Here is a 15,911-nt window from a genome sequence, read left to right as displayed (position 1 = left end):
AGCCTCGATTACCTGTGATGGCACAATTCCCAAAACGGACGAGTAGCCAGCGATGTAATGATCGCCTCTCTCAAAAGGGCTCACCCGGCGATCTGTTCCAGCTGCAGAGAGCGCTGCACAGAGAGCCGCCACTCCCTGCGCAAATCTCGCCAGTGATGCAAATATTTTAATATACATTTTAATACTAGTGTAGATGAGCAGGGAGTCTCCGGAGCAGAACTGCATTGATTTGAGGTCCCCCTGCTTCCCGAGATACAGGCCCCGTTATCTCCTATGCATTTTATTCCCATGGTCACGTGACGCGAGACATTTAAATGCATAGGAGATATCGGCACCCGATAACGGGGCCTGGATCTCGGGAAGCAGTGGATCCCCGGAACTCAAATCAACGCGGTTTTGCCCTGAAGACCCCCCGCTCATCTACACTAGTATTAAAATGTATATTAAAACAGCTTCATTTCCTTAGCCGCTAGGGCAATAAAGGGGATAAACCTCAATAGCCTGTTTCTTTGGGCAGAATAGGGTGGATGAAGGTGTTAATAGTCCCAGGGTGTGTGCTTATGTCTGCCTTGAAGGTCGAGGGAGGAGTTAACCCCTTCACTACCATAGCAGTGGGAACTGCTATGTTAATGAAGGGGTTAACCAGACCCGCTACCCCCTGGAAGGCCTAAAAGCCCACCCATGGGGCTACTACCCCTTCACCCAATCCCTCTACCCCGAAGAAACAAAAATAAACACAACAACCCTACTAACCACCTCCTCTACCCCCAACAACACCCCCATCCCCAACACATACAGTACATAAATGTTTTTATTTTCTTTACATTGGCTGGCTGTTTGATTTTATAATGGGCAAATGAGCTATTATCCATATCTGGATAATAGTTATTTTGCCCATTAATGTACTGTATGTGTTGGGGAGGGTTGGGGGTTGGGGGGCGGTTGTTGGGGTTAGAGGAGGTGGGTAGTATTGCTGTTGTGTTTTTGAATGTTTATTGTGAGTAGCGAGGATGGGTGAAGTTGGTATTTGGTCCTTGGTGGGTGTTTTTGCCTACCTACCGGGTGTGTAGCGGGAGGGGTTACCCCCTTCATTACCTTAGTGGTATTTACTGCTAAGGTAATGAAGGGGGTTAACTCCACCCGCAACTTCCTCCCCGCAAGGCCTAAACATCCACAAAGGACCAAATACCAACTTCACCCACCCCCGCTACCCACAATAAACATGGCACTGGTGGTTAACCCCTCCATTGCCTTAACGGTTTGCCGTTAAGGTAATGAAGTTGACTGTAAATGCATTTTTATTGCATGGGATTCAAGCCGGGGGTCTCCAGTGCTGATATTAATGTGTATTAGCTTCGGAGACTCCCGGCATCAATTCAATGCAGGAAAAATGCATTTATTTTTCTAAGTCCTCTCTCGCCGCCACCTCAGCAAGTTTTCTCCCCAGCCTCACACCAACTTTTCCTGGCGTGATGATTTTGGGAGAAACTCGCCATTCTAGAGCCACGATTAGCCTCTAACCTAATTGAGGATACTAGAATTGCACGAGTTTCAGAACCTGCTGATAAGTGGCTTATCACCGCTCACCCGGCGATTTTGTTTTTGATGGCTATAAAAATGGGCAATTCATGCCTTTTACCGCCAACGTATCGAGGCTTGCAGAATAGCAGTAGGCATTTTGGGCGCAAATGCCTCGAAGTAGGTTATCGAGGCTTATAGAATAGGCCCCTGTAGTAAAAAACAGGCTTTTAGTATGTGCAAGGCTTGTCATGTTAACTCTGTGTGTACAGTCATGTCTATTTCTTTTATAATGGTGTTGGGGACAAAGATAAGTGACCATGAACGGAGATATTTTGATATTGGTTTGCCGGCCTTGGTTAGTTAGTCTTGTGATTTCCCTTGACATCTGAATTTGCAAACTGGGTTCAGAAACTGGATGTGTAACACGAATTGTTGCTGGATAGTTGGTGAGTAGTTGTTACTACTATTACCTGTCCACCCACAGTGATGGGAGCCGATAGTACCAGTTGTCAGTACCTATTCACTGTCAGATAATTGTATCTTTTGGACAATTTAGTCCAACATATACGATGCAACAGAGTGCAGTAAATAGGGACTTTCAGTTGATTCTTTCACCACATTTTTTGTTCTGATTCATAGTTGGGGAGTAGATTAACTCCCAGTGACTTGAATGCCAGATCAGGTAACCCAACCTATACAGTGCTTTACTAATCTACCCCTTGAGCTGGTACAGAAGTATGAAGCAGTTAGCCCAGTTTTGTCCCTTTAGACTATTAAATGTGTTGACCTTTTTGAAATGGTGTGTTGAGAACATAAAAAATGCCCAGTTGCACTTACCCTTTTCACTTTACTGGTTGTCCATGCAGTTACACTGTAACTCTCAGGTAGGTCATTTGTTGTTGACATTGTTTTACTTAGGGCAGGGGCGGCCAACGCCAGTCCTCAAGGGCCACCAACAGGTCATGTTTTTCAGGATATCCCTTGTCAGTACATGTGGCTTGGTCTTCGGCTGTAGATCAGGAGTGGCCAACTCCAGTCCTCAAGTTTTTCGACTGAGCCACCTGTGCTGAAGCAGGGATATCCTGAAAACTTGACCTGTTGCTGGCCCTTGAGGACAGGTATACCTGGTCATTTTTCAAACCGGTGCCAGTGCTACAGCAATTGCTTTTTGTAAATGATGTCCTGAATGTGAGGGGGATTTCGGTTTAATCGTATTGAAATTATTCAAAAGGCCTAAGGGGGTAAAAAAATAACTATCCTGTGTAGACATATTGAAATATAAGTGAAAAAGATTGCACAAACGATGATTTATGTTGGTCATACATAATGTATGCATCATTTATAGGGGGAGATTACATTTTTTTTTTAATCATAAAGCATTGCCTTTTTGTTCTCATTATTATTTTTCTCCATATTGCATTGGAATGTAAAACTCTTTATGATTTCTTACAGTCATTTTCACTGGCAATCCCCAGAAATACTTTCTCTGCTGGTTGATATCCCTATCTTGGTTCTGATATGGAACAGCCCATTGGGGGCTTGGTGACATGTTATGGGGATGTAGATTATGCTATAGAGCCGTCATTCTAAACAGGGAGTTCGTGAGGTGTCTGCAAGGAGTTTGGCCAAAATCTGTAACGGTGGTTCCCAGGCCGTATACAGTAATAGGTTTTTGAGCCTGTTTGGGGACTGCACACTTAGTAAGGCCCCAAACTGCACCTTGGTGTGGGTAGTATAGCAATTACAGCAGGAGCTTCCAAAGACACTCTCCACAATGCTTTGCTTCCACAACGGCAAGGCATTGTGGGGCGTGACTTTGGAAGCTCCCAATGTGATTGACAGCAATATCCCCCAGGCTATCTATCTGCACACATTGAGGTGCAGTTTGAGGCCTTAAGTGTGTTCCCTACACCAAGCTCAGGGCACTATACTGCATGGGAACTGTCACACAGTAATGTTGGCAATAGTCAGATGAGTAGGCAATAAGATTTATTAATTAGGTTTTCGTTGAACAAATATTTTCTAGCAGGGGGAGCACAATGTAAAAGAGATTGGAAACCACTGCTATAGAGAAGGGGCGTGCACCTCCCAGGGGGGGCCGCAAGATCTCTGCGGGGGGCGCGGCGCTTAGAAGGCCCGCGCTCTTCCCAAAGACATTCAAATTAAATGCCGGGGGAGCATGAGGCCTCTGTAAGGTCCCTTACTTTATCTCCAGCGGCTTCGGGTGACGCGTCTCTATGGCTACGCCGCAGGTCACATGCAACGTGATGTCAGAAACGCAGTAGACCAGCTAAGAGGAGGGGCACATTCAGGGTGGTGAGCGCAGAGGGAAAACTTTGCGAACCCCTGCTGTACAGTATTCCCTGTGTCTCTGATTATTGCATCCTGACTGCACGTAGATTGTGGATATCTTTTTTTTTTTTTTTTTTTTTTTTAATGTTTTCGATTTGATCTAAAAAGACAAAACCATCGGTGACTACGTGTGTCTGATAAGTGCTGTCCCAGGTGGTAAATCCTAGAGTTGCATCTTAGCCACGTTCTCACTCACCTGAACACTCCACCACTTTATGCAACCGGAATATATTTACTTTCAAACTTGGGCATTCTTTCAGTAATTCCTTCATTGTGACCACTTCCCCTTTGTATCGCGCAGACACTTTGTTATCTGTGTGGGATTCGGTCTCAAGAGTGAAGCTTGGCATTTGTACCTTTTCTTAGCAAGTTGACATTGTATTCCATGGCTCTCAGAATGTACTCTGCTCCAAGAAGAATGTCACAGCTGTAGTTGCTTTTTTCGAGATGGTCTTTGTCCCAGTCCTTATCTGTGACTATGGGACAGCCCTAATTAAAACTGTAGGGTCAAGAGCATAGGCCTCGGTTACAAGATTCCTGTGTGGAGAGTTGCTAGGGTGCACAAGGCTTCCCTCAATTCCGTACATGACAACTGAAATCAATTCAATTGCTTTTTCTTGCATTGAAAAGTCTAAGTGCAAGTTCGTAAGACACAGTACATGCGACGTGGCCTCAAAAGTTATTATTTTTTGCTGTGTTAAAGGAGGCTTTTCAGTAACATTGTGTATTATGGTACACAGAGGGATGTGTGTGTTGATATAGTCAAGATGTTGCCTGTCCACTGTAGAAGATATTTTGTTTTTTTCACAATGTCAATATTTTATATATTCAGAGCCTGGTTCGGATTGTTGTTGTTTTCTGTGAGGAAGTATAAGATTGTTTTGTTTTTTGCTATGTTTTATCTTCCGACAGATTGATGTTTTATTAATTTTTCTTCTGCCTCAGTGTGTTTTATTCCACTGACAAACAGCCCACTGGGTTATCTGTTATGTATTTGGCCAGAGGGGCTGATTTTGTACAACTGATACTCGCCGACTTGGTTTGAATACCAAACTGTCCTTCAATCACTGAGCCAATTGTGAATGGACACCCCTTGTTCCTCCATGTCAGTGTAAATCTGCTTTTTTTGCCAACAGGACATGTATGTCTTTAGATATAAAAAAAAACATTGATACTTTAGTGCTTGAGTGGCCAACTCCAGTCCTAAAGGGCCACGAGTCATGTTTTCAGGATATCCCTGCTTCAGCACAGGTGGCTCCGTTAACGACTATGCCACTGATTTTGCCACGTGTGCTGAAGCAGGGATATCCTGAAAACCTGACCCGCTGACTGGAATTGGCCACCCCTACACTAGTTAGTTGACGGATTCAAATACATTTCTACAAAGCACTCTGTGTGTAAGAGGTTTTAGTTTCAACAATTCAGTCTATTTAATGAAACCACTGCCTCTGTGTTAAAGTTTAAATGACTCGGATGAGGAACACATTTCTTATAGATCTGCACGTTCCTATTGAGGTATGGATAGAAATCTGTAATCCACTGTGTATACATTCTTGTAACTGCTTTGGATAAATGTATATGATGGGAAGGTGGCACCACCATCTTCTCTGCTCTCCTTAACACAACTGCAGGAGTAAATTCATGGACATGCTTTCCTTCGTTCATAAAAAGAGATGGGTGTTCTCCCCCCCCCCTTTTTGGAAACAAAACTAGATAACCAATAGTCAATTATTTCAGCCGACAGCTTTCTCGTGGCCCAGGACTAGTCTCCACGAGGGCCCTAGGTTGTTAAGCTTGGGGGGCTGGGGAAAGATTTCCACTAACGCATTGGCGGCCCTGCATGTTTGCCCTTCGCCTCTCGCCCTTTGCTCCTCACCCTTGCCCCCCCCCCCCCCTCTCGCCCTTGCCTCTCTCTGCTTGCACCTCACCCATGCCCCCCCCCCCCACTCTCGCCTTTTCCTCCACCTATCGCCCTTCTCTCACCCCACGTCTCCCCTCCCCCTTCTCCCCCTCTCCTCTCGGCCCTTCTTCCCACCCCTCTTCCCCCTCTTGCCCTTCTCCCCCTCCCCTGTTTCGCTCACCTTTTATGTCCTATCGAGTACTACATAGTTTGTTAAATAAATAAAATGTAAGACATGAACGCTCTTCATGCTACTTAGTGATGTAGCCCTCCATAGCACTGAAGTAAATTGATAGCTGGAGCATATTAAGCTGTTCACGCAGAAACCGGAAATTTGCTAGACATTTTATTTAGTTCCCCCTTTTGTGTGAAGTGATACTGTATATTAGGCAGGAATCAGACGCTGCCTCCGCTTCACCTGCTTGGTTCTGCGATACATGATTGAGTTGTCCTCACCTTGCTTGTGTCCAGAGAATAGCAGAAAAGATGGAGGCCAACAAAAGACAAGGCCAGCAGTTCAGGTCTTTATTGAAAAGGATTATTTTTATTTAATTTTCCGTTGCTTCACTTGCAAATAAATTCATGGGTTCTCCACCTCTGCTGCACCTGGTATGGTGGAGGACTTTGTCTTATTTTGTTGGCTACCCTAACTTAATTGACTGGTTCCAACCCCTATTTGCTTCACAATGCCGAATCAGTGAGCAAGCCAAACTGATAAGTCCAAAAGGACAAAACAACGAGGAAGGTCCATTGACTCACTACTTTCTTGTCCCAAGCTTAGCATCTAACTATAGCTTACTTACATGTCACTTCCCAGGATCCTTAGCTGCAGCTTCACCACTGTATATGTGTTTTTCAACCAGGGTTCCTAGGAACCCTTGGGTTCCCCGGGCATCCCTAAAGGGTTCCCTGCATATTTCTAGTCATTTGAAAATTGTTTCAAATACAGAAGAATTTACAATGCATCTGATCAGAGTTGCTATTAGAGATGGTTGGGGGTTCCTCAGAATTTCACATAGGGTTCCTTAACCAAAAAAGGTTGGAAACTACTGGTATAATATGTGGCAGTCAGATGAATGAAGCAGTCGGTGGAAAACATACAAATACACGCGTTTCCTCTCTTTACTGAGCTTTATACTATGTAGTGTTTGTCACCTTTATTTTATACCCACCATGAATTAGTTGTGTTTAACGTATTTGGAAGATCTAAGGTGGGATTCTAAGCTCTTTGCAATGCATTCCTGGACCACCTAGCACTCGAGGTTAACCAATTTTTGACCCCCGGCATTGCTTCTTTTTAAGTTACTCAAGGGATTTCCCCCCAAAAAAGGAAATTTCAACATCAGCATGTTGGCTAATTTCTTTTGGCTCTTGCCTTGATACATATGTTCTCTTTTAAAGAAGTAAAAACTCAACATGTGGAGAATGTTTCAGCTCATTATTCACTGTCCTCAAATCCTCTGAAATCTGATGCTAATAAATTAATTAAATATCCCTCAGGATAACGACTCGGTTTCTGGAGCGCTATAGATTAAAGGTGCTTTCATATACGTTTTCAGTGCTTCTCATGAATCAAGCAAGTCAATGTGTGGTCAAATGGATCGTAAAATGACAGAGGTTTTGCGTTGGGGGGCCCGTCGTAAAATGTTTAGGTTTTTAAAAAAAAAATTTTTTTATCCTAATACCATTTTTAGGGTTTCTTCCTTACAAATGTAATGGCTGTTTTTTAGCTAATCAAATTCCAATAGATTTGGCTGATCCTGTAACTTCATTCTCCTATTTTCAATCAATAACAGCGAGATTCTGGCAGACACGAGAGAAAATTATCATTCAAATTCCTTGGAGAGAGACGCAGTTTCTTTGTGTGGAGCATGGCTTCTCTGTGATGAAGGCTCTCTGAGAAATTGACGTGCTTTGAATTGGAGATTAGCTAGAAATCATTTACCCTCTTGTAGATCATAAGTGTCTTGTTTCGATTGTTCCACTGGTTTAAGGTAATACAAAACTGTTTCTGGAAGTCTGCCGCTCTGCCCATTTCTGAGAGGTAGTGTAGTCTTACTAGGAAGGCATGGGGGTATATTGACTTCTTTTTGATCTTTGCATTTCTACAAAGTAGTTGCGACATGACCTCCAGTTTTGACATTTTATTACAGCCTTAAATAGTGGTGTTTGAAGTTTAATTGTTTTCATACTTCCATTTTCTTGAACTCCACATTCGGAACTAAAAAGAGAGTGCGTAAAGATCTTTGAAAATAAACTCTGTGTAACATAGTCTTTTGCCAAAATGTATTTAGACTTTAGTTATTTACTATTATTTATTGCAGGATTAACATGACCTGTACACATGTTCCTATGAATAATCGGCCTGTAGTTATGTTGATTGGATTGGTCTCAGAGGAAAAGGGGGTGGGGGTGGGGGGAGGGAGTATCTTTTCCGTGCTTTCATTAAATGGACCAGCATAAGGTTTCCTCATGGACCGTTTATACACGGATACGCGTTTTCTCTAAAAGTTATTTATAAGTTAGATCTTTAACCCTTTGTGTGCCCTATAATGTATCCTGAATGTCATGAGGACCGACATTTGAGGCCCTCTGACATACAGAGTAGAGCAGTGGTGAGTGTCCAACTCCAGTCCTCAAGGGCTACCAACAAGTCAGGTTTTATGGATATCCCTGCTTCAGCACAGGTCACTCAATCAGAATGACACTGCCACCTGCGCTGAAAAAGGGATATTCTTAAAACATGACCTGTTGGTAGCCCTAGAGGACTGGAGTTGCCCATCCCTGTGGTAGCTCATGCTTTGTTTGTTCGTGTCCTCCACTTCCATTCATGTCGTAGGGGTCCTTCCCATGAGCATGTGAATCTACTATAAGCTAACACGTGGTTCAGATGTGGTAGACCACAAGCACTCACCGGTGCTGCACTGTTCAAACACTCAGCATTAAAGAGCACCCATATTGGTATACTGTAACTTATTACTATGTGAAAAAGAAATGCATTGCTTTCAAATTCACAAGCATTGTACGTTGTGTTTGCATATATTCTGTAACACGCTAGATCAGGATATCACATTGTTTTCTCTTATGAAGCTTGCTTGTGCTGCTGGAGCTAGCTTGGACCAGGCACAGGCATTGGTGGTGGTTTTGAGTGTAATCTTTGTTTGGTTTTAGCCTCATATATGTAGAGCAGAGATAGCTCTTGGTCCATTTGTTGTATTGATTTGTAGATTAAAAAAATGTTCCTCATTTCATCCGGTTCAAATACTTCTATTTTGGAAATGTCAACAAAAAAAATGTAAACTTTTTTTATGGGTTAAATAATTAACTGGCTAATATGACTTTTCTTAATACTGCCATAAAACAAAGTCCTAATTACTGCAACAATACACAAGCCCCCTACCTAGCCTCTATAGAAGAGCAGGTATTGTGCATTCTTTTCTTTCGCCGGCTAGAGCCCTGATTCAATATGTGGTGAAGCCATCTTCCCGGGGATAGAGAACTTTTTTGTGCTGTTCACTGACATGCAGGAAAATTCAAAGGGAAGCCACCTTTACAGCATATTAAAGGTGCAAGCCCAAATAGTCACCCAGTTGAATTTCTTAGGGGCCTCTGAACGGAAAGAATTTGTCGAGTTGGGAAGGGGGCGGGGACTGTACACTCACTTGCTCATCACACAGTGACGTCACACACAAGGGGGCAATCGGAGGACATCAAACCCCACCCAAGTCTCACTTTAACCCTTTTGTGGTCCGCCAAAATATTTTAGTACTTGCTGTCCAATGTCGGGTCGGATTTCTCCAGCATTCCCCTTGCAATTTTCCCAGCAGCCGCACTGACCCCCCCCCCCCCACACCGATTGCTCCCCCCCTCCCCCCCAGCCTGGCACCGATCTCCATCAGCAGCCCCGCACCCCAGCAGCCTTACTGACCCCCCCTTCCCCCCAGCAGCCCCGCACCCCAGCAGCCTCACTGACCCCCCTTCCCCCCCAGCAGCCCCGCACCCCAGCACCCCAGCAGCCTCACTGACCCCCCCCCCCCAGCCAGACACCTACCCCCCGAGCCCAGCACCAATCTCCCCCCCCCCCCGATCCCTGCAGGCAGCCCCACGATGCCCCAGCAGCTGACACCAGAGGTAGGGGGTAGGGCTGTGAGTGTGGTGTGTGCACGGATCGTGCTATAACGGGATTGAGCAATATGTGGGGTTTTTCCCGAAAATTATATTAGACCTGATGGTGCACTTAATGAAAAGTTATTGGACCGCAAAGGGTTAAATAATAAATTAAACATACAAGGTGCCAGATTTGGGTTTAAAAAAAAAAAAAAGCATCAATTACCCATATGAGATGCTTTTTAAAAATTGGAAGGATTTCCCTTTTAAATATGGGCATCATTTGAAATGCTTATCGTAATGAAACCAGAGTTAGAAGTGATGAGTCAGTGCGACTAGGAGTGCAATCCCTTTATTTTATTTTTTGCATACCTGCACTTTTAATTAACTAATTAGGCTGCCAGTTTTCCAATGCTCACTGTACTGTATAAGACTTTTTTTTTTTTTTACATATTTAGACTAACCGCTTCTTGTATCTCTTGGTTTAGGAAACCCAGAATAAATTCTCAGTTGGTTGCACAGCAGGTTGCACATCAATATGCCACTCCACCCCCTCCTAAAAAGGAAAAGAAAGAGAAGGTTGAAAAACCTGAAAAAGAGAAAACTGACAAGGAGAAAGTAGACAGAGAGAAGCCAGAGAAAGACAAGCTGGACAGAGAGAAGCCAGAGAAAGACAAGCTGGACAGGGAGAAGCCAGAGAAAGACAAGCTGGACAGGGAGAAGCCAGAGAAAGACAAGCTGGACAGGGAGAAGCCAGAGAAAGACAAGCTGGACAGGGAGAAGCCAGAGAAAGACAAGCTGGACAGGGAGAAGCCAGAGAAAGACAAGCTGTATAGAGAGAAGCCAGAGAAAGACAAGCCTGATAAAGAGAGGGCAGACGCCGCAATACCAGAAAAAGAACAGCAACCCGACCGAGAGAAGCTGGAAAAGAAAGAGCGAGACATCAGTTCAAGTGTTGTGAAGAAGATCACTAATAAAAAGACCAGGTATATCCACCGGGAGGGATTATAGGTCTATCCACCGGGAGGGATTATAGGTCTATCCACCAGGAGGGATTATAGGTCTATCCACTGGGAGGGATTGTAGGGTATATCCCCCGGGATGGATATAACTACGGGGGAGGGACAATAGGTATATCCTCATGGAGGGATTATGCTTATATTCACGGGGAGGCAGGATTTATCCGCTGGATGGAATTGAAGTTTTCAGTGCAACCAGCAACAGTCTCTCAAACCAAAAGCTTTCCTGATATTGAAGGTAAAAAAGTAACAGTATTAAAACTGGTTGAATCACTGGTGACAGTGGAGGGGTTAAAATGGAGTAATTAAATTTCACGCAGATCAAAAGATCTTACCCCCGTCCTTGCACAGCTGTATTAATTAAATTGGATAAAACGGTGTTGGCATGAATTCAGTTCTGTCATCGCTTGCATTGTTCTTTCACCGGGTGCCTGTGTAATAAATTCGAAATTTAGTGCTGCAGTTCCCCAAATTACTTAATCTTTAGTCCTTAAAGCTCTCTTTGCCACAGAGTTTCATTCATAGCTAATTTGCATTTCAACATTTTTGTGAAATTGAAATTCAAGAGGGAATGGGGAAATTTTATCAGGTTTTTATTTACATGCTGAGAAAAGCCTTATTTATTTTTCGGTTGTGTTGAGTAAACCCCTTCCCCCTGTCAGAGGGGTGTGCAAAACTTCACAAAACAATGTATTTGAAGAGATGATTGTGTAAAAACCAAAGGTGTATAGGTTTACGCCCAGAAAATATATTGTAATGAAACAGAATTGTGTTGGATTCTTTACTCCAATGCTAGAGGTACATTTCATTGCAGTTGTTAATGTCTGTATAACCCTATACTACACTACTGATGGTTTTCGTTTCTTCTAGACCAAAGCCGGACATTCTGAGAGATCCACCCAGCGAAGCCAATAGTATCCAGTCTGGAAAAGCTACAGCAAAAATCAGCAACTTAAATCACACTTCAAGGTAACCTTTAATGTTCTGTTTGGAGGAAGAAGTGCATATTTCTCAATTATTCTCTAGTTACTACTAAAAGGTGGTGTTGGCGTTGGTCTTGGCCTCCTTATTAAGTAATGGGCGAGCACTTGGGAGAACAAAAATACATGCATCATTTTAACGTAATGGTACTAGTTAAAAATGCAAACTCTAATCATCTTAGCCTGGCGCCCAGTCAACTTGTGCTTGCTACAATGTTTGGTATTGGGATATTTAAGTAAAAAGTGGCATTTAAAAAACATTTTGTTGCCATTTATTTTTCTCTACTGTGTAACCCCTTAGTAAAATTTGTAATTGCTTTGTCGTTAAGGGACATCAAGATACCCTACCTAAAATCCCTTTACACATTATACACCAGTTCTCTATACCTTCGGGTGACCGTTTATCGATTTTGTTCCAAACTTTCTGTTGAGGGCTCTGGTCTACATTACTTCCAATGTTCAGCTACTCATAGCACAGCACGTTATAAATGTATGAGGCTTATTAACAGATACTACAATAAAAGACAAGCTTCTAACTAGTAGAACTTGTGGAAACAAGGGCCATATTTACTAAATGGTGTCATTCCGTCCGACATCTTGCAGCGCCAAAAGACGCTTTGCAGCTCGTTCCCTTTAACAAGCCCGAAGGCGTCTTCCGGGTACAGCATCGTTTCGTAAATGGGCAAAGATACTTTTCTGGACAGTCTAGAATTTGATGGGATAATTTGGCACAATGACTGAAGTTTCTTTTATTTTCCAGGCCCAAACTGAAAAATGTAGACCGGAGTACAGCACAGCAGCTTGCGGTAACAGTAGGCAATGTCACTGTAATCATCACAGACTTTAAAGAAAAGACTCGTTCCTGTTCCACATCTTCATCCACAGTGACTTCCAGTGCAGGATCAGAACAGCAGAACCAGAGCAGCTCCGGCTCCGAGTGCACAGACAAAGGCTCTTCTCGTTCCTCAACCCCAAAGGGCGACATGTCGGTTGTAAATGACGAGTCTTTCTGAAGAAGAAAAAAGGAGAGCGAAAAAATATTGCATACAAATTGGTGGAAACTATGGATCCGGGTCAGGAATTCCCAGACACCACCTGCCTGTGTTGTTGGTACAGCCTGGAGCTATTTTCAGATGCAAACATTCTTTTTCTTGGACTAAGACCTCTTACTGAATTCTGCCAGGATTATTTCTACTTGACATGGGCATCTGGCTACAAAGGAATTTCGTACCCTTGACACTTGCGTATTCCATTATTTTATATGATTTTCCTAACAATCATTTATAATTGGATGTGCTCCTAAATCTACTTTTTGTTTTTTTGTTTTTATACAAATCTGCTGTGCACAATTTTCCATGTACATTGTAACTTTTCGTTTAGTTTTTTTATTTTTGACTTTATTTATTGCATTCACAAGCTCCCATCGACTTTCTGCATACCCTTTTCTAAGTTTCTTTCGTTCTTTTCTCTTGTATACAGCATACTATCGATTTTTATACATCAATATATATATATATATATATAAATATATAAATAAATATATATATATAAATAAATGAATGAATGGTTATTTGAAACCAATACATAGAAGAAAAAAAAAAACACTGGTGCTTGATACACTGTGAAGCGAAAACCTTGAACACAGATCGGAGACAGATTGCAACGTAACTGAAAAACCTCTGAATGGATGTCACCTTTTTCAGCTCCCTTTTCTCTTCCTGCTTTGATTTCCCAAACGTTCTGGTTTGTATAATGGCGGATGTGAATTGTCAAGATTGGCTTTGAGCATTGCTTATATCCGCCTCCTCGATACGGCTCCAACATCTGAATTTGGCCCGACCGGCGTGGTTTCCTTCGCCAATACTGTGTGTTGTTAACATCAACACTGCTTGCAAAATGGTTATAGCACACCATGAGAGGGGGGGACATTTGCCTATGTTTCCAATGTCCAAAAAACAAAACAAAAGTGCTAGGACAGTTTGGGAATTGGTTTTGACTTTCAAGTCTTTGGACTTGCAGAAGAAGAGTCCGTCTGTATATGCTGTGTTTCATGCTCAGTCCATGCTTGCTTGCTCCCAGGTGATAGATTTTTGCCACATTAGTAGTAGGTCCATTATAAAAATGTTAACCTTTCGAGAGTGCCCAACAAATAGGTTTATGCGCAAGGTCTGCGTTGAATTGATTATTGAAATTATTTGGAGTGTTTGCAGTAATCAAATTGTAATTTCCTCCAGTATTGCAATGTGCCCTTTACACGTTATCCTCCTTTTCATTATGGCCGTTCACTGTAACATGAATGGTTTTCACTTATTGAGGAATTCCAGGTACTTTATTGATGTCAGTTTCACATTTTCTGTTTAAATTGTAAAAAAAAAAATCCCCCTTTGTTTTTGCTGTAGAATGGATTATTTTTGCTGGGGTGTAGATGTATTAATCTTATTGGAATCCTTCGTACCCAACTTCAGTTCCCAGTTTCGCCGCCACATCTTGGTTCCATTTGAGTTTTACCCATTCTTTGCAGACGTCGCCATTTTCTTACCACCTGAATTTGCATTTGCAACATTTTGCAGTAGCGCAACTTGAAATGTAAATGGTACTGTTGCCGCCACAGAATAAAGCACTGTTTAAAAAAAAAAAAAAAAAAAACCACATTCATAGTGCCACTAACATACAAAGGCATTAATTACTTAAACCAGTGGCTCTCAGCGACGGTCCTCAAGGGGCACCAACAGGTAAGGTTTTCAGGATATCCCTGCTTCAGCACAGGTGGCTCAATCAGAGCCTCAGTCTTTGACTGAGCCTCTGATTGAACCACCTGTGCTAAAGATGGGATATCATAAAAACCTGACCTGTGGAGGGGTCTTGAGAACTGGAGTTGGGAACCTCTGACTTAAACAGTCTCTTCAGGAACAGGAAATTGGTTGGCTTCTCGTTGGTGCATCATTTTCTATAGATTACATACATTGGCCTAAACACTGCACTTAGAATTTGTTTTGTATAACCTGCTCACTTGGAACGAATGTGTATGATAACAATATTTAGTGAGGATTTAAATACGATCAATTTGTTTTGTATAGGAAATTTGGCTGCTTAAATGTTTCCATTATTTCTATTCTTCAATAAAAGTAGTGTCTAAAATATGAAATACAGTGTAGGGGAGTGTATTCTTTTTTTGCTAAATTACCAACATCACCTCGATGCAAGACTGATCTGTAACTTTCGGTATATTGCTGATGTTGAGCACAATTAATTAGTACAGCATCGTCACATTGATAGCTGAAACATGTTTGTAATTTGTGTTGTGGATTCTGTACAGTAAAGTTATGATTTCCCCCTACTAATGCTACCGGTCAACCTGTTTTCGGGTATCGGAAACGTCTTCAGTGTGCGGATCTTTATTTTGCTCTTCAAGTGGGCAATGTGTCCAGACACGAGCTCCGATTATTTAGTCATTGAGTGCAGAGGGGACTGTAAGCGCTCTCTTGTGTTCACTGGCACAGAAAGCAGGTAGATAGAGCACAGTGTTATGTTTTCAAGTTTCACAGATAAACATCTTACTTGACTTTGTGCAATTTGAAACAGTCGCCACCAGAGCAAGTATAGCATTAAATGCGAGGACTTTTTCTTTTCCAGTAGAAAAAAATACTTGGTTGCATATATAGTTCTGACCTAATGTCTTTGAAAATCTGGCAGGAGCTTCTGTGACTGTTTCCACTGAAACTTTTCACCTGTCTTACTAAGACCATTCTGTCTACTTTTTTTTATTTTTTTTTAAACAGCTATTGTATCTTAAATTATTGAAAAATTTAATAATTGCTGACTATATAATAACCTTTGCTTGTATGTAACCGAAAATTGTTTAAGAGCCAACATTTAGAGCAGGGGTAACCAACTCCAGACCTCAAGGACTACCAACAGGTCAGGTTTCCAGGATAACCCTGCTTCAGCACAGGTGGATCTAATCTGGCTCAGTCGAAGAGCAGGGATATCCTGAAAACCTGACCTGTTGGTACCTTGAGGACTGGAGTTACC

The 15,911-nt window shown here is 42.4% G+C and overlaps 1 protein-coding gene across 2 annotated transcripts in view; it reads left to right on the top strand.

The window, feature by feature from the left end:
• The window catches only part of RYBP (RING1 and YY1 binding protein), a 48,778-nt gene extending 34,253 nt beyond the window's left edge, over positions 1 to 14,525 (top strand). For both annotated transcript variants that reach the window (XM_075574329.1, XM_075574327.1), the window contains exons 3-5: positions 10,369 to 10,866; positions 11,770 to 11,868; positions 12,640 to 14,525. In XM_075574329.1, coding sequence (XP_075430444.1) covers positions 10,369 to 10,866; positions 11,770 to 11,868; positions 12,640 to 12,892 — 850 coding nt within the window. In that variant the 3' untranslated portion in view covers positions 12,893 to 14,525. The remainder of the gene's footprint in view (positions 1 to 10,368; positions 10,867 to 11,769; positions 11,869 to 12,639) is intronic.
• The last annotated feature ends 1,386 nt before the right edge of the window (positions 14,526 to 15,911 follow it).

This window comes from Ascaphus truei, chromosome 17 (assembly GCF_040206685.1).
Source record: "Ascaphus truei isolate aAscTru1 chromosome 17, aAscTru1.hap1, whole genome shotgun sequence".
Taxonomy (NCBI): Eukaryota; Metazoa; Chordata; class Amphibia; order Anura; family Ascaphidae; genus Ascaphus; species Ascaphus truei.
The sequence above is the reverse complement of the archived record's forward strand: the minus strand, read 5'-3'. Positions and strand labels throughout refer to the sequence as shown.